This window comes from Mobula hypostoma, chromosome 12 (assembly GCF_963921235.1).
Source record: "Mobula hypostoma chromosome 12, sMobHyp1.1, whole genome shotgun sequence".
Lineage (NCBI taxonomy): Eukaryota > Metazoa > Chordata > Chondrichthyes > Myliobatiformes > Myliobatidae > Mobula > Mobula hypostoma.
In genome coordinates this window covers 8869897-8896280 of record NC_086108.1, presented here as the reverse complement: position 1 = coordinate 8896280, position 26384 = coordinate 8869897, and the positions used below count along the sequence as shown (strand labels likewise).

Below are 26384 nucleotides of genomic sequence, written 5' to 3'. Positions count from 1 at the left end.
CATGCTAATTAGATGATACCATTGTACCTGCCTCAACCACTTCCTCTGGCAGCATGTTCCATGCACTCTTCAGTTTCTGCACGGAAAGATTTGCCCCTCAGTTTCCTTTTAAATCTTACCCCTTTCACCCTAAACCTATGCCACCCCTAGCTTTGGTCTCTTCCACTCTTGGGAAAAGACAGTTAGCATCCACCTTATCTAGTCCTTACAGAATTTTAGAGACCTTTATAATGTTGCCCTCTCATTTACTTGAATGGTCAAGGCTTTTTAATCAAAGTACATAAGAGTCATGGAAAAGTACAGCATGGTTACAGAATCTTTGGCTCATCTAGTCTGTGCCAAACCATTTAAACTGCCTTCTCCCATCGACCTGCACCGGACCAAAAAGATGAGTGAGTTAGAAGGTAGGGGGAGGAGAGGGAGAAACAGAAGGTGATGGTTGAAACCAGGCGAGGGGTGAAGGGTTGGGAAGCTGATTGGTACAGGGCTGGAGATGGGGGAATCTAATAGGAGAGGACAGAAGGCCATAGAAGAAAGGAAAGAGGGAGGAGCACCAGAGGGGGGTGATGGGCAAGCAGGGAGATAGGCGAGAGAGGGAAAAGGGGATGGGAAATGGGGAAGGAGAGGTGGGGGCATTACCGGAAGTCCGAGAAATCGATGTTCATGCCGTCAGGTTAGAGACTGCCCAGGCGGAATATAAAGTGTTGCTTCTCCAACCTGAGTGTGGCCTCATCGCGACAGTAGAGGGGGCCGTGGATTGACATGTTGGAATGGGAAGCGAAATTCAAATGGTTGGCCACTGGGAGATCCCGCTTTTCCTGGCGGACGGAGCACAGCTGCTCGGTGAAGTGGTCTCCCACTCTATTTCGGGTCTCACCAGTATACAGGAGGCCACACCAGGAGCACCAGATACAGTAAATGACACCAACAGACTCGTAGGTGAAGTGTCTACTGTATCTGTGTACATAAAATAATATGTCATATACTTGGGTTTGATTTTTTTTATAGACCACATATCCATTTACGTAATGTCATAATGACCCTGCATAAGTCTGATTTACACACTGCTCCACGTCCAAGCATTGTATCCTCAGCGTTAAGTGCAGTCTGAGTGTAATAACAAATAATAAATTACAATCAGAAATATATTTATTTGAAAAGTTTGATTAAATAAGTAATGCAAAAAGAGAGCAAAAAAAAAGTTTAATTATAAACAGCAGAAATTCTTCCAATGCTGGAAATCCAAAGCAACACGCACAAAATGCTGGAGGACCTCAGCAGGTCAGGCAGCATCAATGGAAACATATAAACAGTCAATGTTATGGGCTGAGACCCTTCTTCAGGACTGGAAAGGAAGGGGGAAGATGCCAGAATAAGATGGTGGGGGGAAGGGAAGGAGGTTAGCTGGATGGTGATAGGAGAAGCCAGGTGGGAGGGAAGGATCAAGGGCTGGAGAAGAACAAAGAGGAGAGTGGACCATAGGAGAAAGGGAAGGAGGAAGGGCACCAGGAGAAGGATATAGGAAGGTGAGAAGAGGGGAATAGAAGAGGGGAGAGGGGTAATTTGTTTTTACCAGAAGGAGAAATCGACATTCATGCCATCAGGTTGGAGGCTACCCAGACAGAATATGTTTACTTGGACTACTCTGTTGTTTTTCTTGCTCTGTGCATAAGTAATACACAGAGTTCAGTGTTGGACAGTACATTTACTTAATAGCATTTTTGTTGCAGTTTAATTCTGTTCTAAAAGACCTCTTGTTCCCACAGGCTCTGCTCCTCACTGCTCATGAAGTGGAAGTTAAGAAACTGAGAGCTGAGGAGAAAATTGATCGTCAGTTATCTTTACCATCTTCAACTGAACTTGCAACAAAGGTGAGAGTGGTTTCAGATTTATTAACCACATGTACATTAAAACATACGGTGAAATGTTAACAGCCAATACCACTTAAGGATGTGCTGGGGGTAACAAGTGATCATTTGAAGCACTTTTAAAAAAATATATTTTTATACTTTCTGATTCCTTTGAAGTGCTTGTTATGTTATGGTGAAATTGTATAAGATGTTGGTGAGGCCTAATTTGGAGTATTGCATGCAGTTTTGGTCACCAACTTACAGTAAAGATGTAAATAAGATTGAAAGAGTGCAGAGAAAATTTACAAGGATGTTGCCAGGACTGGAGGGCCTGATGTGTCCTCCAGTTATAAGAAAAGGTTGAATAGGTTAGGACTTTATTCTTTGGAATGTAGAAGATTGAGGGGAGATTTGATAGGGTATACAAAACTATGAGGAGTTTAGTTAGGGTAAATGCAAGCACGTTTTTTCCACTGAGGTTGGGTGGGACTACAACTATAGTTCATGGTTAAGGGTGAAAGTTTGAAAGTTTAAGGGGAACATGAGGGAAAACTTGACTCAGCGTCCTGAGTGTGTGGAAAGGTAAAGGGCTGGAGAGGAAAGAATCTAATGAGTGGAGGGTGAACCGTGGGAGAAAGGGAAGGAGGAAGGGCACCAGGGGGAGTTGATAGGCAGGGATCTGGGCCTCCACACCCCCGGACTATCAGACATTCAGACGTCAGGCCTCCAGCCTCCAGTGATTGTTGTTTTTATTCTGTTTGGCCCTTTCCTTGTCTACCCTCTGAGAGATTAAGTTTCACAGGTTTGCTCTGCCAGGTGCAGATGGATCTATATTTCCCACCTAATTCACCAAAAGGATTAGCTTTATCTGTTGTGTCTACATCGAAATGTCAAAGCATACGGCGAAATGTAATCTGCTCTGGGTCCTGGCTCCTGGCTCAGAACTACTGTAGGAATCTGTACTAGTCCTAACTAGAATTGGCCCAATGTGTCTGCAGGAAACTGTCCTTGAGGAACTGTGCCAGGGTCTGTTAGAAGATTCCGAAGGCGAGGAACACGAGGGCACTGTGCCGGCCGGTGACCACACGGAAACGGGAGACGGGCACGTGTGGAATGCTGCCTCTTCTGAGAAGAAAACTGAAAGAGATCGGAAAAAGGAAAAGCAACTCAAAATACAGGTTGGTGTAAAATACTTTCTCCTCAATAGAGCCCTCATCTCCATTGAGCACATCTACATGATGCATCGTAGGAAAGCAGTATCCATCACCCAGGTCATGCTCTCTTCTCGCTGCTGCCATCCAGGAGAAGGTACAGCCGCCTCAGAACCTTGCCACTAGGTTCAGGAACAGTTATTACCAGCAGGCTCTTGAACCAAAGGAGATAACTTTACATGCCCATCATTGAAATGTTCCCACAACCTATGGACTCCCTTGCAAGGTCTCTTCAATAGGTTTCAACAGGTACATCTATTGTCACAAAAATGTATACAATATACATCCTGAAATTCTTTTTCTTCGCAAACATCCGCAAAAACAAAGGAGTGTCTGAAGAATGAATGATAGTTAACGGTTAGAACCCCAAAGCTCCCCCCCCATGCAGCAAAGCAAAGACCCCCCCCACCCACCAGCAAAAACACCGAGCACTCATGCGCAACAAAGCATCAGTAAAGGCACAGACTTACAATACCCCAAAGACTACTGATTCACCTGGTAATTCGACATATTACAGGCTCTCTCTCCCTAATAAGGAAAAAAGAGTTGTCCTCGTTTCACAGCGAGAGGGGAGACACCTCACTGATTTATGGTGTTTGCATCACTTTTTCTGAGCTCTGTGCCCAAAGAACACGGGTCTCTGGGCACACAGCCAGGAGACTCCTTGTTGCTTTTGATCTTCCGTGTACTGCCACGACACATCAGGTGGCGGCACCGGCCCTGAATCCACCTGCCTCCAGAGCCACGAAAATCTGGCACCCTGGAGGCACGCTAGACTTCCAGGCCTCGTGCTTGGCATATCAAAAAGCGGCTGGTCATGAGGCCCCAAGAGCAGGTCCCATTTCCACAAAGAACTGAAGTCAGCGTGTAACTCCAGGTCATGTCTTCAAAAGAACCTTGAAAGGAAAAAAAGAGAGATATCAAAGATAGAAATAGAGCTGTTTCCGAAGATGTAACCAAAGGAGTCGCCATTAGGTGCCATCATCTTCCTAAGCTCCATCATCTCATGTTCTTGATATTTATTGCTTATTTATTTATTATTATTTCTTTATTTTTGTATTTGCACAATTTGTGCAATCTTTTGCAATCTGGTTGAATGCCCAAGTGGGTACAATCTTTCACTGATTTTATTATGGTTACTATTTTACTTTGGAATTATTGAATATGCCTGCAAGAAAATGAATTTCAGGATTGTACATGGTGACATATATGTACTTTGATAATAAATTCACTTTGAACTCCATAAAAGCAAAATTCAGACTGACTTTCCAGTGATAACGAAGAATGCTGGATGAGATGTTACACCTAGGTCCTATCTAATCATTCAGTAGATGTTAAACCAAAATTTGCTAGTGTTATTTTGGAGAGGAGGAGAGTTTTGAATCTTATCGAGTGCTAAGCATCATCACTAGCCCATGCTAGAAGCACAGAATACAAGAGTCAGGAAGTCATGTTGCAGGTGTGGTTAGAGTGCTCTTTTGTTGTGTGCTATTCTGCCCAGCCCATTATAGGAAGGGTGTGACTTGGAGAGGGTACAGAAGAGGTTCTCCGGACTTCTGCCTGGATTGGAGGGTAATAGCTATAAGGAGAGGTTCGGCAAGCTAAGATTGTTTTCTTTTCTCTGGAGTGTTGCAGGCTGAGGGGAGAACTAACAGGTTTTTAAAAAATTGAGATAAATTGTATCTACAAGAATAAGCTGTTCGATACCTTTTCATTCTTGCATTCATAGTCTTTCAAATTTCTTAAAACTGATAGGACTGTTGCCACTTGTGTAGCTCCCTGGGCTAGTACGTTACTACAATAATTGAGGGGAAGTTTGCAGAATTATGAAAGCCACAGAGAGGGCAGACAGCGAGAATTTTAAATCTGTGGAAGATATGTTGAATGTATGTAGACATAGCTTTAAAGTGCATTCAAGATTCAATTTAATATCAGAGAATGTACAGTATACAACCTGAAATTCTTAGTTTTCACAGACATCCATGAAACAGAAAAATACAAAGAATGAATGACAGAAAATGTTAGAACCCCGAAGCCACCTCCCCCTCCCAATCACCAACTTGCTTCAGAGAAAGCTTCAAACCCCCACCACCCACCATACAAGCAATAGCAAAGCTCCCAAAGGGACCATGATCTAGATTCCATAAAAAACTACTGTCCAATCCAACACAGACAGACTCTCTCTCATGAGGGAGAGAGAGAGATAATGCTCCTGCAATATCAGGCTAAAATTACATTTATTATCTAAGTATGTATACCGTATAAATCCTTGAGATTTGTCTCCTTGCAGGCAACCACAAAACAAAGAAACACAATAGAATCCATTTAACAAAACCCCCACACAATAAATACCATAAGGTACAGGAACAGAATTAGGCTATTTAGCCCATCAAGTCTGCTCTGCCATTTTCATCACGGCTGATCCATTTCCCTCTCAACCCCAATCTCCTGCCTTCTCCCCGTATCCCTTCATGCCCTGACCAACCAAGAATCTATCAACCTCTGCCTTAAATACACCCAGTGACAGCCTCAACAGCTGCCTGTGGCGATGAATTCCACAGATTCACCACTATCTGTCTATAGAAATTCCTCCTCATTGCTGTACAAAATGGAAGTCCCTCTATTGTGAGGCTGTGTTCTCTGGTCTCAGACCCCCGGCCCCCCCCCCCGCCCACATCCTCTCCACATCCACTCTATCAAGGCCTTTCAACATTGAGTGAGTTCCCACACCCTCATTCTCAAAACTGCTTGTAGTTCTCCAAGTGAAACATGTAATAATGACCAATTAGCAGGAAAAAAAACAAATTGTGCAAATAAAAAAGTAAACAAGTAACATAGAACATGAAACCCAGAGTCCCAGAACATGGGTCCAGAGCCACTGAGTCAGTTCAGCACTGAGACAAGTGACGGTGGCCGCAGGTCACAGCTGTGAGTCAGTTCAGTGCTGAGGAGCGACGATGGCCGCAGGTCATAGCTGTGAGTCAGTTCAGTGCTGAGGAGTGACGGTGGCCGCAGGTCACAGCTGTGAGTCAGTTCAGTGCTGAGGAGTGACGGTGGCCGCAGGTCACAGCTGTGAGTCAGTTCAGTGCTGAGGAGCGACGATGGCCGCAGGTCATAGCTGTGAGTCAGTTCAGTGCTGAGGAGTGACGGTGGCCGCAGGTCACAGCTGTGAGTCAGTTCAGTGCTGAGGAGCGACGATGGCCGCAGGTCATAGCTGTGAGTCAGTTCAGCGCTGAGACAAGTGACGATGGCCGCAGGTCACAGCTGTGAGTCAGTTCAGTGCTGAGGAGTGACGATGGCCGCAGGTCACAGCTGTGAGTCAGTTCAGTGCTGAGGAGTGACGGTGGCCGCAGGTTACAGCTGTGAGTCAGTTCAGCGCTGAGACAAGTGACGATGGCCGCAGGTCACAGCTGTGAGTCAGTTCAGCGCTGAGACAAGTGACGATGGCCGCAGGTCACAGCTGTGAGTCAGTTCAGCGCTGAGGAGTGACGGTGGCCGCAGGTCACAGCTGTGAGTCAGTTCAGTGCTGAGACAAGTGACGATGGCCGCAGGTCACAGCTGTGAGTCAGTTCAGCGCTGAGACAAGTGACGATGGCCGCAGGTCACAGCTGTGAGTCAGTTCAGTGCTGAGACAAGTGACGATGGCCGCAGGTCACAGCTGTGAGTCAGTTCAGTGCTGAGGAGTGACGATGGCCGCAGGTCACAGCTGTGAGTCAGTTCAGTGCTGAGGAGTGACGGTGGCCGCAGGTCACAGCTGTGAGTCAGTTCAGCGCTGAGACAAGTGACGGTGGCCGCAGGTTACAGCTGTGAGTCAGTTCAGTGCTGAGGAGTGACGGTGGCCGCAGGTCACAGCTGTGAGTCAGTTCAGCGCTGAGACAAGTGACGGTGGCCGCAGGTCACAGCTGTGAGTCAGTTCAGTGCTGAGGAGTGACGGTGGCCGCAGGTCACAGCTGTGAGTCAGTTCAGTGCTGAGGAGTGACGGTGGCCGCAGGTCACAGCTGTGAGTCAGTTCAGTGCTGAGGAGTGACGGTGGCCGCAGGTCACAGCTGTGAGTCAGTTCAGTGCTGAGGAGTGACGGTGGCCGCAGGTCACAGCTGTGAGTCAGTTCAGTGCTGAGGAGTGACGGTGGCCGCAGGTTACAGCTGTGAGTCAGTTCAGTGCTGAGGAGTGACGGTGGCCGCAGGTCACAGCTGTGAGTCAGTTCAGTGCTGAGGAGTGACGGTGGCCGCAGGTTACAGCTGTGAGTCAGTTCAGTGCTGAGGAGCGACGGTGGCCGCAGGTCATAGCTGTGAGTCAGTTCAGTGCTGAGGAGTGACGGTGGCCGCAGGTCACAGCTGTGAGTCAGTTCAGTGCTGAGGAGTGACGGTGGCCGCAGGTCACAGCTGTGAGTCAGTTCAGTGCTGAGGAGTGACGGTGGCCGCAGGTCACAGCTGTGAGTCAGTTCAGTGCTGAGGAGTGACGGTGGCCGCAGGTTACAGCTGTGAGTCAGTTCAGTGCTGAGGAGTGACGGTGGCCGCAGGTCACAGCTGTGACTCAGTTCAGCACTGAGACAAGTGACGATGGCCGCAGGTCACAGCTGTGAGTCAGTTCAGTGCTGAGGAGTGACGGTGGCCGCAGGTCACAGCTGTGAGTCAGTTCAGTGCTGAGGAGTGACGATGGCCGCAGGTCACAGCTGTGAGTCAGTTCAGCACTGAGACAAGTGACGATGGCCGCAGGTCACAGCTGTTGTGAGTCAGTTCAGTGCTGAGGAGTGACGGTGGCCGCAGGTCACAGCTGTGAGTCAGTTCAGTGCTGAGGAGTGACGGTGGCCGCAGGTCACAGCTGTGAGTCAGTTCAGTGCTGAGGAGTGACGGTGGCCGCAGGTCACAGCTGTGAGTCAGTTCAGTGCTGAGGAGTGACGGTGGCCGCAGGTCACAGCTGTGAGTCAGTTCAGTGCTGAGGAGCGTGACGATGGCCGCAGGTCACAGCTGTGAGTCAGTTCAGTGCTGAGGACAGTGACGGTGGCCGCAGGTCACAGCTGTGAGTCAGTTCAGTGCTGAGACAAGTGACGATGGCCGCAGGTCACAGCTGTGAGTCAGTTCAGCGCTGAGACAAGTGACGATGGCCGCAGGTCACAGCTGTGAGTCAGTTCAGCGCTGAGACAAGTGACGATGGCCGCAGGTCACAGCTGTGAGTCAGTTCAGTGCTGAGGAGTGACGGTGGCCGCAGGTCACAGCTGTGAGTCAGTTCAGTGCTGAGGAGTGACGGTGGCCGCAGGTCACAGCTGTGAGTCAGTTCAGTGCTGAGGAGTGACGGTGGCCGCAGGTCACAGCTGTGAGTCAGTTCAGTGCTGAGACAAGTGACGGTGGCCGCAGGTCACAGCTGTGAGTCAGTTCAGTGCTGAGGAGTGACGGTGGCCGCAGGTCACAGCTGTGAGTCAGTTCAGTGCTGAGGAGTGACGGTGGCCGCAGGTCACAGCTGTGAGTCAGTTCAGTGCTGAGGAGTGACGGTGGCCGCAGGTCACAGCTGTGAGTCAGTTCAGTGCTGAGGAGTGACGGTGGCCGCAGGTCACAGCTGTGAGTCAGTTCAGCGCTGAGACAAGTGACGGTGGCCGCAGGTCACAGCTGTGAGTCAGTTCAGTGCTGAGGAGTGACGGTGGCCGCAGGTCACAGCTGTGAGTCAGTTCAGTGCTGAGGAGTGACGGTGGCCGCAGGTCACAGCTGTGAGTCAGTTCAGTGCTGAGGAGTGACGATGGCCGCAGGTCACAGCTGTGAGGCAGTTCAGTGCTGAGGAGTGACGGTGGCCGCAGGTCACAGCTGTGAGTCAGTTCAGCGCTGAGGAGTGACGGTGGCCGCAGGTCACAGCTGTGAGTCAGTTCAGTGCTGAGGAGTGACGGTGGCCGCAGGTCACAGCTGTGAGTCAGTTCAGTGCTGAGGAGTGACGGTGGCCGCAGGTCACAGCTGTGAGTCAGTTCAGTGCTGAGGAGTGACGGTGGCCGCAGGTCACAGCTGTGAGTCAGTTCAGTGCTGAGGAGTGACGGTGGCCGCAGGTCACAGCTGTGAGTCAGTTCAGTGCTGAGGAGTGACGGTGGCCGCAGGTCACAGCTGTGAGTCAGTTCAGTGCTGAGGAGTGACGGTGGCCGCAGGTCACAGCTGTGAGTCAGTTCAGTGCTGAGGAGTGACGGTGGCCGCAGGTCACAGCTGTGAGTCAGTTCAGTGCTGAGGAGTGACGGTGGCCGCAGGTCACAGCTGTGAGTCAGTTCAGTGCTGAGGAGTGACGGTGGCCGCAGGTCACAGCTGTGAGTCAGTTCAGTGCTGAGGAGTGACGGTGGCCGCAGGTCACAGCTGTGAGTCAGTTCAGTGCTGAGGAGTGACGGTGGCCGCAGGTCACAGCTGTGAGTCAGTTCAGTGCTGAGGAGTGACGGTGGCCGCAGGTCACAGCTGTGAGTCAGTTCAGTGCTGAGGAGTGACGGTGGCCGCAGGTCACAGCTGTGAGTCAGTTCAGTGCTGAGGAGGACGATGGCCGCAGGTCATAGCTGTGAGTCAGTTCAGTGCTGAGACAAGTGACGATGGCCGCAGGTTACAGCTGTGAGTCAGTTCAGCGCTGAGACAAGTGACGGTGGCCGCAGGTCACAGCTGTGAGGCAGTTCAGTGCTGAGCCGCAGGTCACAGCTGTGAGGCAGTTCAGTGCTGAGGAGTGACGGTGGCCGCAGGTCACAGCTGTGAGTCAGTTCAGTGCTGAGGAGTGACGGTGGCCGCAGGTCACAGCTGTGAGTCAGTTCAGTGCTGAGGAGTGACGGTGGCCGCAGGTCACAGCTGTGAGTCAGTTCAGTGCTGAGGAGTGACGGTGGCCGCAGGTCACAGCTGTGAGTCAGTTCAGTGCTGAGGAGTGACGGTGGCCGCAGGTCACAGCTGTGAGTCAGTTCAGTGCTGAGGAGTGACGGTGGCCGCAGGTCACAGCTGTGAGTCAGTTCAGTGCTGAGGAGTGACGGTGGCCGCAGGTCACAGCTGTGAGTCAGTTCAGTGCTGAGGAGTGACGGTGGCCGCAGGTCACAGCTGTGAGTCAGTTCAGTGCTGAGGAGTGACGGTGGCCGCAGGTCACAGCTGTGAGTCAGTTCAGTGCTGAGGAGTGACGGTGGCCGCAGGTCACAGCTGTGAGTCAGTTCAGTGCTGAGGAGTGACGGTGGCCGCAGGTCACAGCTGTGAGTCAGTTCAGTGCTGAGGAGTGACGGTGGCCGCAGGTCACAGCTGTGAGTCAGTTCAGTGCTGAGGAGTGACGGTGGCCGCAGGTCACAGCTGTGAGTCAGTTCAGTGCTGAGGAGTGACGGTGGCCGCAGGTCACAGCTGTGAGTCAGTTCAGTGCTGAGGAGTGACGGTGGCCGCAGGTCACAGCTGTGAGTCAGTTCAGTGCTGAGGAGTGACGGTGGCCGCAGGTCACAGCTGTGAGTCAGTTCAGTGCTGAGGAGTGACGGTGGCCGCAGGTCACAGCTGTGACTCAGTTCAGCACTGAGACAAGTGACGATGGCCGCAGGTCACAGCTGTGAGTCAGTTCAGTGCTGAGGAGTGACGGTGGCCGCAGGTCACAGCTGTGAGTCAGTTCAGTGCTGAGGAGTGACGGTGGCCGCAGGTTACAGCTGTGAGTCAGTTCAGTGCTAAGGAGTGATGGTGGCCGCAGGTCACAGCTGTGAGTCAGTTCAGTGCTGAGGAGTGACGGTGGCCGCAGGTCACAGCTATGAGTCAGTTCAGTGCTGAGGAGTGACGGTGGCCGCAGGTCACAGCTATGAGTCAGTTCAGTGCTGAGGAGTGACGGTGGCCGCAGGTCACAGCTGTGAGTCAGTTCAGTGCTGAGGAGTGACGGTGGCCGCAGGTCACAGCTGTGAGTCAGTTCAGTGCTGAGACAAGTGACGGTGGCCGCAGGTCATAGCTGTGAGTCAGTTCAGTGCTGAGGAGTGACGGTGGCCGCAGGTCACAGCTGTGAGTCAGTTCAGTGCTGAGGAGTGACGGTGGCCGCAGGTCACAGCTGTGAGTCAGTTCAGTGCTGAGGAGTGACGGTGGCCGCAGGTCACAGCTGTGAGTCAGTTCAGTGCTGAGGAGTGACGGTGGCCGCCGGTCACAGCTGTGAGTCAGTTCAGTGCTGAGGAGTGACGATGGCCGCAGGTCACAGCTGTGAGTCAGTTCAGTGCTGAGGAGTGACGGTGGCCGCAGGTCACAGCTGTGACTCAGTTCAGCACTGAGACAAGTGACGATGGCCGCAGGTCACAGCTGTGAGTCAGTTCAGTGCTGAGGAGTGACGGTGGCCGCAGGTTACAGCTGTGAGTCAGTTCAGTGCTAAGGAGTGATGGTGGCCGCAGGTCACAGCTGTGAGTCAGTTCAGTGCTGAGGAGTGACGGTGGCCGCAGGTTACAGCTGTGAGTCAGTTCAGTGCTAAGGAGTGATGGTGGCCGCAGGTCACAGCTGTGAGTCAGTTCAGTGCTGAGGAGTGACGGTGGCCGCAGGTCACAGCTATGAGTCAGTTCAGTGCTGAGGAGTGACGGTGGCCGCAGGTCACAGCTATGAGTCAGTTCAGTGCTGAGGAGTGACGGTGGCCGCAGGTCACAGCTGTGAGTCAGTTCAGTGCTGAGGAGTGACGGTGGCCGCAGGTCACAGCTGTGAGTCAGTTCAGTGCTGAGACAAGTGACGGTGGCCGCAGGTCATAGCTGTGAGTCAGTTCAGTGCTGAGGAGTGACGGTGGCCGCAGGTCACAGCTGTGAGTCAGTTCAGTGCTGAGGAGTGACGGTGGCCGCAGGTCACAGCTGTGAGTCAGTTCAGTGCTGAGACAAGTGACGGTGGCCGCAGGTCAGCTGTGGCCGCAGGTCATAGCTGTGAGTCAGTTCAGTGCTGAGGAGTGACGATGGCCGCAGGTCACAGCTGTGACTCAGTTCAGCACTGAGACAAGTGACGATGGCCGCAGGTCACAGCTGTTGTGAGTCAGTTCAGTGCTGAGGAGTGACGGTGGCCGCAGGTCACAGCTGTGAGGCAGTTCAGTGCTGAGGAGTGACGGTGGCCGCAGGTCACAGCTGTGAGTCAGTTCAGTGCTGAGGAGTGACGGTGGCCGCAGGTCACAGCTGTGAGTCAGTTCAGTGCTGAGGAGTGACGGTGGCCGCAGGTTACAGCTGTGAGTCAGTTCAGTGCTGAGGAGTGACGGTGGCCGCAGGTCACAGCTGTGAGTCAGTTCAGTGCTGAGGAGTGACGGTGGCCGCAGGTCATAGCTGTGAGTCAGTTCAGCGCTGAGGAGTGACGGTGGCCGCAGGTCACAGCTGTGAGTCAGTTCAGTGCTGAGGAGTGACGGTGGCCGCAGGTCACAGCTGTGAGTCAGTTCAGTGCTGAGGAGTGACGGTGGCCGCAGGTCACAGCTGTGAGTCAGTTCAGTGCTGAGCGAGTGACGATGGCTGTAGGTCACAGTCACAGACAATTCAGTGTTGAGGGAGTGACGATAGCTGTAGGTTAGTCACAGAGTCAGTTCAGTGCTGGGGGGAGTGACGATGGTTGTAGGTCACAGTCACAGAGTCAGTTCAGTGCTGGGGGGAGTGACGATGGTTGTAGGTCACAGTCACAGAGTCAGTTCCTGAATTGAGTAAAGCCTTAATGGAGTATTGGGCTGAGAGGGGGGTAGTTTAAAAGTGGTGTGTAGGGCAGTTTTTTTTTTGCAGAGTGATGGGTGAATGGAACAAGCTGCCACTGGGTAGTGGTGAAAGCGGATACGATTGTGGTGTTCAAGAGGCTGTTAGATGGATAAATGGAATATGCAAGGAATGGGAGAGATATGGATCATGTGAAGGCAAAAGGTATTAGTTTAATTTGAAATCATGATTAGTCCCAGTCATCGTAGACCGAAAGGCTTGTTCCTATGTTGTACTGTTCTACTTAACCCAGTATCACTATAACAGGCCGTCATCGCATTACTGTCTGTCTGTTATCTGCCATGTTTCCATAAGACCATAAGCCCTAGGAGGAGAAGAGGTAGACTATTCAGTCTCTCGAATCGTCATTCCACCGCAGCGGCATGATAGCATGGTGGTTAGAGCAACACTTTTATAGTACAGGCAGCTCGGGCTCAGTTCCTGCTGCTGTCTGTAAGGAGTCTGTATGTTTGCTCTGTGGATGCGTAGGTTTCCTCCGGGAGTGCCAGTTTCCTCCACAGTCCAAAGGCATTCCGGTTGGTAGGTTAATTGGTCATTGTAAATTGTCCTGTGGTTCGGCTAGGATTAAACTGGAGAAATGCTGGATGGCAGGGCTGGAAGGGCCTATTCCATACTCTATCTTAATCAATTAATCAATTGTATATCTTTGTATTTATTTTTATTTCATTTTATTTCTCTCTATCTCTGTCTCCTTTTTCTTTCTCGCTCTTTCTCTCCCTCTCTCCCTCCTCTTAACCCCATTCTTTGGCCTTCACCCTATAACCTTTGACACTCTAACTTACCAAGAAACTATCAACCTCTGCCTTAAGTATACCCAATGACCTGACCTCCATGGCCACCTGTGGTGACAGATTCCACAGATTCACCTCCCTCTGGCTGTTCCTGCAACACATTTCCAAAACATAATTCCTTCCTAGGCTTCAGGATACCTTCCTAGGCTTCAGGATCTGAATACAGTAGAATATAGTTATATTGAACAATAAAATAAAACTGGAAAAAGTTTGGGAGCCCCTGATATAGAGCTTTGTGTTTAAACTCTTGACAGAAAACTGGAATTATTTCACTGCCTGATGATGAGAGACATCCTTGCGCACAAAGAATTCCTGCGGCTGTGCCGTCTGGGAATGTGAGGACAGCACAGGGATTCCTGGGCTTTGCCAAGTGGGCGGCCTGGGAACTGAGGGCAGTGCAAATAATACTATCTCATTCAGAGCTGCAGCAGCTCATATGCCTTCACGCGATTTCCAGCAACTGCGTTGTGTGGAAGACAACTGGAAGTTTTTGCACACGGGTGGACGTTATAACCCAACCAGTGGTCTGTTTGGGTTTTACAGAAGGTGTGACACTGTTTTAAAGCTGTAAGTGTGATTTCCTAGGTCATTGTCCTTGCTGGCATTCAGATAGAATCATTCTGAACTCTGAGTGCGGCTTGGGTTGGACTCTCACACCAACTGTTTCCCTGCCCTCTCCACCTTCCTCCTTCATGTAGTGGTGTGACAATTCAGTGACTTTTGCTTGCAAGTTACATCTTCTGTTACCAATGTGCTAGAAGACCTAAGACGTGGGTACAAATTTACACAATTTGGCCCACTGAGTCTGTTCCGCCATTCCATCATGTATTACCCCTCTCAAACCCATTGTCCGCTTTCTCTCTGTAACCCTTGGCACCCTGACTAATCAAGAACCTGCCAGCCTCTGCTTTAAATATATCCAATGACTTTGCCTCCATAGCTGTCTTTGGCAATGAATTCCACAGATTCACCACCCCCTGGCTAAAGAAATTCCTGTTCATCTCTACTAAAGGGATGTCTTTGTATTTTGACCTTGACTCCCCCACTATAGGAAGGAGCCTCTCTATCTAGGCCTTCCAATATTTGATAGATTCCAATGAGATCTCCCCCTCCCACCCCAATGAGTACAGGCCCAGAGCTCCTTGTACGTTAACTCTGTCATTCCCGGAATCATTCTCTCGAACCTCCTCCGGGCCCTCTCCAATGCCAGAACATCCTTTCTTAAATATGGGGCCCAGAAACTGCTCATAATGTTGCGAGGAGATCACTCTCCCTGAGATGGGAGAACAGAGAGGTTATTCTTGCTGAAAGATCATGACTTTCAAACTTAACTTGGGAATGCCATGCCCCTGCTCAACCAGTTTGACTGCAGCTCCGTGTACTCTCCTTGTTCTTTTCAGGACCAGAAGCTGAAGCAGCTGAAGCAGGCACAGGAGAGGCAGCAGCAGCTCTTCCGCCTCCGCTCCATCAAGGGCGAGGTGAGGCAGCTGGAGGTTGAGCTGGCAAAGAGGAAAGCCGGGCGTGCGGAGAAACGGAGGGCGGAAGCCAGCAAGCCCCGAAGACTGGGCCGGTTGAAGTAAGCATTCTGGCATTTCCTCTGTGTATGGTCTGTCTGCTAGGAGTATGATCGTTGGAGTGCTGGGCGGAGTCTGTCCCCCAGTGCTCAGGATGACCCCGCTGGTCAGTCTCAATTCTTTTACTTTGAAAATATTTAACCTAACACGAAAAGCCCCTTGAGTCTGCTCCCCCGGTTACAAATCCTTCGTGACCAAATATCCACCCCTCTCGGCTTTGAACACACTCAGTGCTCTGTGATTTTGCTGATTGATAGGTCACTTGATGCGTTATGGTCATTGTTGAAAGCATAGTGGTTAGCGTAATGCTTTATAACGCCAGTGACCCGGATTCAATACCTGCCGCTGTCTGCAAGGAGTTCGTAAGTTCTCCCTGTGACCTCTATTGTGGCTGTGAATGAAGTCACCGGAGAGACACTAAAGCTGGTGAATATAGAAGTCTTTATTCAGCACAAGAAGCGGGCATCATATTGGAGATTCTCTTGGATAGAGGCTTCCTAACCCAATATTACATGACATTTTTATATGTTAAAGATAAAAGGTAACAGCAGGACAATGTATCTACAATGCTTCCTTTGAATTACATACAGTTTTTAAACACTTAGATCTTCACATCAACACTCCGGACACCCAAAATGAATGTAGATCACTGCTGTATCTAAGCTGCATTCATGCATATGCAGACATCTCAGGTCAATGGGGTGTTTCCTGGTTTGCAATCAACCGCAGTCTGCAGCTCCAGGAACATCATTGTTCTGGGCAGCATTTTAAATTCAATCTGCAGACTGGTTGCTGTTGAAATCAAATTTGCTATATTCCATGTCTCCAGAATACACCCCAACAACTGTGTGGGTTTCCTGTGTGTACTCCAGTTTTCTCCCACATTCCAAACGTACCGGTTGGTAGGTTAATGGTTACATGGGTGTAATTAAGTGGCTTGGGCTTGTTGGGCCAGAGGGGCATGTTACAGTGCTCTATTTCTAAATCATTAAACAATATTTTTAAAAAATACTATTATTTTCTTTGGATCCAACGATAAGTAGTAACCATTAATGTAACCCTGACTAAGACACCCATTCAATAGTAATTTTCTTAACTGCTTATAGTTTGTCCCTCTATATGCATGTCTCTCCAGGTGTAAGTTGGTTTCTGTGTTAGGGTTAGAGTCTGTGTCGCCCCACTATAGGAAGCATGCTGAGGCTTTAGCGAGATATGGACATTGTGTAGGTAGGAGGGAATAGTGTCTGGGTGTTTGATTTGCTTTTTAGCTGGTTTTGCACAACACTGGGGCAAATGGCCTGTTCCTGTGCTGTTCTAGTCCATGTTCTAAGTAAACAAGATCTCAGAGACTCCTTCCTAGGACGGTCAAGGATGTGTCTCACTGGGAGGGAAGCCCCACAATCCAGGGAGATAATGGTCTCTACACAGCTTGTTACCATATCGTATCTGAGGAGGGGAAAACTGAATGTAAAACTTTACTTCATTTTTGGTAGCTGTATGAAAATTGTAGTGAGTGATTTCCAAGGTGGTATTCCAATTTGTCATCGTTATGTGCTGAGGGAGGGGTGGAGCCTCTACCCCATTATACTAGTTGCCCCTTTATATGTTCTGGTCTCCCCACTGTAGGAAGGACGTTGAGGCTTTGGAGAGGGGACAGAAGAGGTTTACCAGGGTGCTGCCTGGATTCGAGGGCTTGTGTTATCACAAGAGGCTGGATAAAATTGGGTGGTTTTCTCTGGAGTCACGGAGTCTGAGGAGAGAACTGATAAGAGGTTTATAAGATTATGAGGGGCATAGATAGAGTAGACAGGGAGTATCTGTTTCCAAGGGTTGAAATGTCTAAATACCAGAGGTTTAAGGTAGGCGTTCCCAACCTTTTTTGTACCGTGGAACCTTACCTTTAACCAAGGGGTCTGTGGACCTCGGATTGGGACGCCTCGGTTTAAGGTGAGAGAGCGTAATTTCAAAGGAGCTATGGGGCAAGTTTGTTACACAGAGAGTCTGGAATGTGTTACCTGAAGTAGTGGTAAAGGCAGATATGTTAGAAAATTTTAAGAGACTTTTAGATAGGCACATGGATGTGAGGAACATTGGAGTGATATGGACATTGAGTAGGCAGAAGAGATTGGCCACTTGTTCACTATTTGGTTAGACACAGCATTGTGGGCTGAAGAGCCTCTTCCTGTGCTGTGTACTGTTCCGCGTTCTCTGTTCTACTGCTGTGTGCAGTCTTGTCACGAGCTGGAGACTGGAAACTGACTAAACAGCTTACACGCTGAGAATGAACAAACAAGGTTCCTGGCAACTAATGTGGGAAATGCTTGTCAAGACAATAATCGGAACTAATCCCTTTTGATGAAGCGAGTAGCACATGTTCAGAGGAAGTGAGAGAGCTTTGAGACCGAGCTCACTTCTCAGTGCCTGGGAGGTCATAAACTGCAGTGTAAAATGGCATCACTGCTGTTCAGTAAAGAAAATTTATTATCAGAGTACATACAATAATGGCACCACATACCACCCCGAGATTCATTTTCCTGTAGGCATACTCAGCAAATCCATGGAATAGTAACTACATATAATGAGAGACTACCCAATGAGGGCATTGGACCAGAATGCAGAGGACAAAAAACTGCAAGTACAAAAAGAACAATCAGAATTAGGCTAAATATCACGGGCCTATATTGTAAAATTTGTTACCTTTAGGTCAGGAGTACAATGCAGTGTTTAATAATAGAGAAACAAAACATGAATTACAGTAGGTTTGTGTGTGTGTGTGTGTATATATATATATATATATATATATATGTAATTAAAAATGCAGTGAGGTAGTGTTCAAGGGTTCTATGTCCATTCAGAAATCTGATGACAGCGGGGAAGAAGCTGTTCCTGAATCATTGAGTGTGCGTCTTCACACTTCTGTACCTCCTCCCTGATGGTAGCAATGAAACGAGGACATGTCCTGGGGTATGGGGGTCCTTAATGATGGACGCCGCCTTCTTGAGGCACTGCAATAAATATGAGATGAAATATCCATTGGTTGTGGGAACATTTCAGTGATGGGTTAAATGAAGTTGAGTTAAGTTATTCCCTGTGGTTCAGGAGCCTGATGATTGTGGGGTAATAACTGTTCCTGAACCTGGTGGTGTGACTCCTGAAGCTCCTGTACCTTCTTCCTGGTGGCACAGTGAGAAGGGAGCACGTCCTGGGTGGTGGAGGTCCCTGATGATGGATACTGCTTTCCTGCAAGGGGGAGAGACCACTGGCTACGGAGGTAGTTCTGCGGTGGAATACATGAAGGAATATTAAACCAGGTGTTTTAAGGGAGTATTGACCTCTCAGCATCTTCAAAAGGCAATGCCACAACAAAGTAGCCTTCTTCATTAATGACCCGGGACATGCCCTCTTCTCATCGTTACCTCACGGAGGAGGTACAGGAGCCTGAGGAACATTCTTTCCCTGCACCATTCATTTTCTGACTAGACAGTGAACTCGTACACTCACTCACTTTTTTTGCTTTCTTTTTGCATTACTAATATAATTTGTATATATTTCTTTGTGTAATTTACATTTTTAATATTGTGTACTGCATTGTACCGCTGCCACAAAACAACAAATTTCATGACATATGCCAGTGATACTAAACCTTATTCTGATTCTGACCATTCTGTCGGTGCTATCCGTGTGGGATCTACTAATTGGATTAGGATCTTGTATTTTTTTAAATTCTGGTTTTTAGCATCTAGCACTACAACACAGTCACAGGCCCTTCAGCCCATCTAGTCCATGCTGAACTATTATTCTATCTACTTCTACCCCTCCTCCTGTCCAAACTTCTCTTAAATGTTGCAATTGAACCCGTATCCACAACTTCCACTAGCAGCTCGTTCCACACTCTCACCACCCTCTGAGGGAAGAAGTTCATGTTCCCTTAAGCATTTCACCTTTCACCCTTAGCCTATGACTTCTCATTCTAGTCTCACTGAAACTCAGAGGAAAAAATCCTGCTTGTATTTGCCCTGTCTGTACCTCTGTAGCAGGGGTTCCCAACCTTTCTATGTCATGGACCCTGCCCTAGACTCTAATTACAGTATTTAGCTTACTGAGTGTACTTGCTTTCCTTCCAGATATGAGGACCCTGACCTTGAAGTGAAACTCAGTGATGAGCTTGTTGGTTCACTCCGGGCTTTAAAGGTTAGTATTACAGCATTGTTCAGAACAAGATTTAGAGCTTGTGTTATGGGCTTGTCACACCTATCCCCTTCCTGTGCTATTTCCTCCTTTTCAATGTGTATTCCCTTCATGTCCTGCTCTCTGTTCCACCTACCAACACATCTCCTTCCCCCCCCACCTTCCCTCCCCCTCACTCTCCCTTTCCTCCTCACCCTCCCTTTCCTCCTCACCCTCCCTTTCCTCCTCTCCCTCCCTTTCCTCCCCCACTCCCCCTTCACTCCCCCCCACCTTCACTCCCCCTTCACCCTTTCCTTCCCTCCCCTTCCCCCTCTTTCCCCACTTCCCTTCCACCCCTAGCTCTCTCCCTCTGTTCCTGCATTAATCTTACAAGCTGTAGCTTCTCTCCTTTTACCTTCTATTGCCCCCCACCCACTTACCTGCCTCCTCAGCGTTTCTGTCCCACTGGATAACTTCCCCTTTCCATTCTTGTCTCTCCTCCCTGCACAGGGGGTGGGGGTACCAGGGGGAAGTGGGTGATGATGTGTTCAAGTCCTTTGTGTAAAGCTATTAATCAGGGCTGTATATGATGAAATGCATGTACTTTGATAATAAATTATACTTTAAACTTTGAATTTTAATGGTGTTGAAAATTGATGAAGACAAGAGATTCTGCAGATGCTGGAAATGCAGAGCAACACACACAAAATGCTGGAAGAACTCCGCAGGTCAGGCAGCATTTATGGAGAGGAATAACCGGATGGCACTTTGGGCTAGACCCTTCATCAGGATTTTAAATTTCTCTACATGCCTATGTTGTGTCTACACTGAAGGGAAGCAGTGACTGAATCTTTAATCTGTAACATGAATTTTGTTTCCAACAGCCAGAGGGAAGCATCCTTGGCGACCGCTTTAAGAGCTTGCAGAAGAGGAATCTGATTGAACCCAGACTGAGAGCGAAGTAAGTGGATGTGAACGGTGTGGATTTCTGTGAATATGCAGTTACACACGGCAGCAGCTTGCCCTCTAACAAGGTTTTTATAGCTGAGTCGGGTATGGTGGAGTTGGAGGCAGAATCATGCCAGTCCCTCCCCTCCAGCTATCCCAACGCTGATTCAGAGTCAGAGTACTGAGCACAGAAACAGGCCCTCTGACCTATTCCAAACCGACTAGTCCATCAACTACACCTGGAGACTATCCCTCCAAACCCACCCCCATCCATATACCTATCCAAACGTCTCTGAAATAAATTAATATTTATTTGGAGATACATAGGGAAGAGGCCCTTCTGGCTCAGCAAGCTGCACCCGCCCAGCCACCCACGTACTTAATGCTGGTCTAATCGCAGGACAACTTACAGTGACCAATTCACCTAAATGGTTTCCATATCTGGTAGTTGAAACCCAGTGATGTTCTCTGGTGTCCTGATCACCCGCTGAAGTGCTTTCTGATCGATCTTGTTGCAGCAATGTACCATAATGTCATGCAGTAGGTCAGTATGCTTACAGTTACGTATTCGCCATCAGCTTTTGGGGCAGATTATAAACTCGTAAAATAGTATAGGTGCTGCTGAGCCTCCCTAAGATCGAGGAAGTTTTGGTGGTCCAAGAGGGCGTGTTCACTCCCAAGAACTTCCCACTGCTTCGCTGTTTATGAGCAGTGGAGCTTGTTCATACCATCTTGGTTTCCTGAAATCGATTCTTTGGCTTATTATTTTTTACTTATTGAGATACTTCCAGCCCTTTGAACTGCACTGCCCAGCAATACCTGATTTAACCCTAGCCTAATTTACAATGACCGGTTAACCTACTAACTGGTACGTTTTTGGACTGTGGAGGAAACCCAAGTGGTAACAGGGAGAAGGTACTTGTGATTGGAACTGGAGCACCTGTACTGTAAAGTGCTGTGCTAACCACTACGCTACTGTGATGCCCAACAAAATGTTAATATGTTGAGTGAAAAGTTATGGTTATTGCACCAGTACAACAGTTTCTGTACCTCCTCTCTGCTGTTTTGCAATTATTTGTAATTAATCGAATCTTTGCCGTGATTGATGATTGAGTTGGTGGTGTAGGCAGGGGCAGACACAGTCATGGGTGAAGAGGGTGCTCATTCCACACTGGGATATTTTATATCCACCTGAGAGGGGTTTGATCTGTACCTGTTTTTTTGTTTACCTGTTTGTTATTTTTCTTCCTTAGGTTCAAGAGGAAGTACAAGCTAAAATATGTTGAGAAGCGGGCGTTCCGAGAAGTTACGTAAGTGTCCAGTCTGTCCACAGCTCAAATGGTTCAGTTTGATATCAGAGAATGTATACAGTATACAACCTAAAATTCTTACTCTTCACAGACACCCATGAAACAAAGAGCTCCAAAGAATGAACGATAGAAACGTCAGAGCCCCCACAACCTCCCCCACCACACATGAGCAGCAGCAAAATTATGGACCCTCCCCCCACTTGCACCATCAACAATACCTCCCCCAGAACACCTTGACTGTATGTCGGATAGGTTTTCACCCACTAGCGAGGGAGTGAGACCAGCAGTTCTCTGTTCTGATGTTGCAATCTTTCATATTGCTTCTGGAGGTCCCTCCCACACCCCAACTTGAGGACCGACAGGATCTCACTCACCATCAAAAAGAGAGCGAGAGAGAGAGAGGATCACTCGAGTAGAGGGTCCTCCTTCTGACAGCAGTGCGCACCGCCTGCTGTCTTGATGCTTTAGTCTTCAGTCAGCGACATCAGCAAGGAACTGGTCATCTACGGGGCAGCACCCCAAAGGCACACGTTTTACAGGCTGCACCTGCGGGTATCAAAACACCAAGCTGCACGGCTGGTGTGGAAACCCACCACTTGTGGAGAACCGTAGTACAGCTGTAAATCATGGGCTCCGACAGGACCCCAGCTGTCTTGAAAAGAGAGTCGTGAGAAAAGAAGAATAAGCTGTCTCGCAGACGAACTGGGAGAAGTCCCCTGGATCTATAAAAACCTGCAGCCATCCTTTTTTTTTCAGAATGAGCACTTGGTAGTTCCTCATCCAAGAGAGTGTAGTTTGGCCAATTATTGAGGCTAGTTCAAAAATATGTTTTTTTGAAGAATGATGGTGGGATGTCAGGGAGAGATGATGTGATGTGATGTTTCTGAGACAGACTGCAGTTGAAGTGATTTGGAATTCAAGATTGTTTCTTGTCATTTTTCAATACAGAAGTGTAAATGGTAGTGGGGTGGAGATGTGTCTATCAGAGGAGATGTAAGGTGCTTCTTCCCTCTGCCAGCCTGCAGGTCTCCCTTGAGCAAGGTGTAGCACCTGCATAGTGCTGTCCCCCCCCCCGCCAAGATCAAGGTCACGTGAAGCCACGGGAGCAGCTGGTGCAGATCACAAGTCCTGGTTACGTGACCACTGACGCCAGGCAGACAATCTCTGAAGAGTATTGATAATGGCTGGGGTCACCTGACTTGTAAAGACACTGCCCAGAAGAAGGCAATGGCAAACCACTTTGGTAGAAAAATTTGCCAAAAACAATCAAGGTCATGGAAAGACCACGATTGCCCTCATATGACACAGCACATGATGATGTCATGACACAGCACATGATGATGATGTCATATGACACAGCACATAATGATGTCATAACACAACATATAATGATGGTATCATATGACACAGCATATGATGATATGACGTGTCAAAGAGAACAACGTGATTGTTATTGTGGATCCAAGGCAACACAAAAGAAACAATAAACATTAAAAAAAAACACAGGAAAACACAAACATAATTATAACAGCAATCCTATAAAACTTAATGTGTACTGTATATGTAGACTTAGCCAGCCGGTGGTGCAGTGACATTCACACTGGACGTGGAGGCGCCTGGTCCTGTGTTCGAATCCGGCTGGCTCCTTGTGCGCTTTCCGTCTGTGCTGTGTTGAGCATCGAGCTAGCAACTCAGCCTCTTAAAACAGACAAATGCTAAGTAAACGGCAAGGTAGCAGCCGGATGTGCCGCGAGGCGCAGAGAGGAACAACAACGTATACGTAGACCGAGTGTACGGACGTAAAGTGACACTTGTTGATGTGGATGTAGTGGTGGTGCGGTTAGTGGGTGGGGGTGTTGATCAGTCTGATGGCATGAGGGAGGTAACTGTCTTTTTGAGTCTAGTGGTCCCGGTGTCAAAGTACCATTGATTGCAGCCCAGTAACGTGCACGTCTCCCATACAAGTGGTGTGCCCACACAGCAGTTCTCTGTTCTGCTTACACACTGCAATTGCTGCCCCCAGCCACCCCCTTGACTACAACTTTTTAGCAGGTCGATGGTATCCGCACTGGACTTCGAGGCGAGTGGTCCTGGGTTGGAGTCCGGTCAGTTCCTTGCATGCTTTCCATCCGTGCTGTGTTGAGCATCAAGCTAGCAATTCGACACAAATGCTTAGGAAACAGCAAGGTTGCTGCCTGATGCACCACAAGGCACGGAAAGAAACTACACAGCACAACTCTACTGGTCTTCCCAAACCTTCCCACAGCCCCACCCCCCACCCCCATCCATTTCACACCTTGAAGGAACTTACAAAGAGTTCCACTGGCTCCTGTTTTCTGTGCACAAGTGCTGCAAGCAAGCTCAATTTCAATGTTCAAACAAAGTTTGGATAGGTGCATGGATGGCAAGGGGAGCGATGGTCCCGATGCAGGTCAGTGGGAGTAGGCAGCTTAAACAGTTCGGCACAGACTAGATGAGTGGAAGGGCTTTCCTTTTAAAATATTCAACTGCTTCCAGTACCCTTTGAGGAAGAATTGCAAAGCCCCCCCCCCCCCGAGAGAGGAAATCTCTTTTAATTAGTTGGCCTTCATTAATTGGGGGATTGAGTTCAAAGGCTGTAAGGTAATATTGTAGCTCTGTAAAACTGGTTGGACCACACTTCGAATATTGTGTTCGGTTCTGGTTGCCTCATTATAGGAAGGATGTGGAAACTTCAGAGACGGTGCAGAGGAGATTTATTTATTTCAGGCCATGCTGCTCCAGCAACCTCTGACAAACCCATTTAAACCTAACCCAATCACAGGACAATTTACAATGACCAGGATGCTGCCTGGATTACAGAGCGTGCCTTATGAGGATAGGTTGAGTGAGCTAGGGCTTTTCTCTCTGGAGCGAAGGAGGATGAGAGGTGACTTGAAAGAGGTGTACAAGATGATAAGAGGCATAGATTGAGACTTTTTCCCAGGGAAAAATACTAGATGGCTAATACTAGAGGGCTTAATTTTAAGCTGATTGGAGGATAGTATAGGGGGGAACGTCAGAGGTAATATTTTTACACAGGGTGGTGGGTGTGAGGAATGTGCTACCAGGGAGGGGGTAGAGGCAGATATATTAGGGACATTTCTGACAGAAAAATGGAGGGCTGTGTGGGAGCGAAAGGTCATATTGATCTTAGAGTGGGTTCAAAGGTGGCTGCAACATCATGGGCAGAAGGGCCTGCACTGATCTATGTTAAATAAGCCCTTTATTTTCAAACACAGATCCCAGTGCTAGGTAGCAGGAGGAGACGGTCTCTCCAAGTCCACCCTACCCAGGCCCCTCAGGCTTCTTGTACAGCATTTGACTTCTCCATAAATTTGCAAGGAACACAATATCCATGTAAGGTAATCTATAAAAGAAAACATGCCACTTGCCCAATTGTTGAGCTGAGATTTGGAGTTGATTCTTTAAAACCTGAGCTCTGAAAGTCTGGCCTCTAGTTTCTGCCCAACTGCCTGGGGCTGCTTTTGCGTGAGTCTGTCTGTCTGTCTGTCTGTCTCTCTCTCTCCCTCTCTGTCTCTCTGTCTCTCTCTCTCTCTCCCCCCTCCCCCTCTCCCTCCCTCTCCCCCTCTCTCTCTCTGTCCCCCCCCACTTGTTTAATACCTTTGGATCAGCATGGCAAGCCAAATCCATTCCCTTGTGGTGGATGGACATCTGCAACATGTTAGGATCATTTTACAATCAGCCTGGAAATGGCAGTCTTTCTCTACACAGTAAATCCCTGTGGCTTCTACGTTCACAGCTCCCCCCCCCCGCCCCCCCTGTGCTACCCTCTCACCCTCATACTCCCCTCTCCCGCCTCCTCGCGCCCCCCCGCTCCCCTCCCTCCCTCCTTAGTTACTCCAGTATTTTGTGTGTGTTGTTTAATGATTACTAGGATGATTTCTGTGCTTCACCTTTATGATAATGTTTTAATTTTTTTAATTTTTCAGATTGTAACCGCTGGAGGTGGAGAAGAGAATCCTGTGGCTGGAGTTGATAGTAATTTTCATTTTTATTGGCTGCCAAATAAAATGTCAGAGACTTATTATGAACCACATTTTGATGGCTGGCTGTTTTTGCTGCACCATTATTTGGTTCAGTGTCGTGTTGCTGATAGAGAGTATAAGCTGGACCCTCCTGGATGGGAGTTCTCCAGTGCGGAGTTTGCAAACCAGACCAGGTCTGCTCTGGAAGCCCTGAACCCTAATGAATCGGTTCTCCAGTGTGGAGTTTGCAAACCAGACCAATGAATCGGTTCTCCAGTGCGGAGTTTGCAAACCAGACCAGGTCTGCTCTGGAAGCCCTGAACCCTAATGAATCGGTTCTCCAGTGCGGAGTTTGCAAACCAGACCAATGAATCGGTTCTCCAGTGCGGAGTTTGCAAACCAGACCAGGCTGCTCTGGAAGCCCTGAACCCCAGTGAATCGGTTCTCCAGTGTGTAGTTTGCAAACCAGACCAATGAATCAGTTCTCCAGTGTGGAGCTTGCAAACCAGACCAATGAATCGGTTCTCCAGTGTGGAGTTTGCAAACCTGACCAGGTCTGCTCTGGAAGCCCTGAACCCTAATGAATCGGTTCTCCAGTGTGGAGTTTGCAAACCAGACCAATGAATCGGTTCTCCAGTGTGGAGTTTGCAAACCAGACCAGGTCTGCTCTGGCAACACACATCAAAGTTGCTGGTGAAGCAGCAGGCCAGGCAGCATCTGTAGGAAGAGGTGCAGTCGACGTTTCAGGCCGAGACCCTTCGTTCAGCCTTTCACTGACACTTCTCCCTCTCTGATATCCTTGCAGTTTGAACACGCGAGAGTTCGGGCAAAGACCAATTAGATTCAGATACAGATTTACTTATCAGTT

At 48.8% G+C, this 26384-nt stretch overlaps 1 protein-coding gene across 1 annotated transcript in view; it reads left to right on the top strand.

Moving 5' to 3' along the window:
* The window catches only part of nop53 (NOP53 ribosome biogenesis factor), a 50901-nt gene extending 25319 nt beyond the window's left edge, over positions 1-25582 (top strand). The window contains exons 7-13 of the mRNA XM_063063601.1: positions 1767-1871; positions 2849-3028; positions 14911-15086; positions 19209-19275; positions 20136-20212; positions 21453-21509; positions 25481-25582. Of these exons, the coding sequence (XP_062919671.1) occupies positions 1767-1871; positions 2849-3028; positions 14911-15086; positions 19209-19275; positions 20136-20212; positions 21453-21509; positions 25481-25487 (669 nt within the window). The 3' untranslated portion in view covers positions 25488-25582. The remainder of the gene's footprint in view (positions 1-1766; positions 1872-2848; positions 3029-14910; positions 15087-19208; positions 19276-20135; positions 20213-21452; positions 21510-25480) is intronic.
* Positions 25583-26384: the final 802 nt, after the last annotated feature.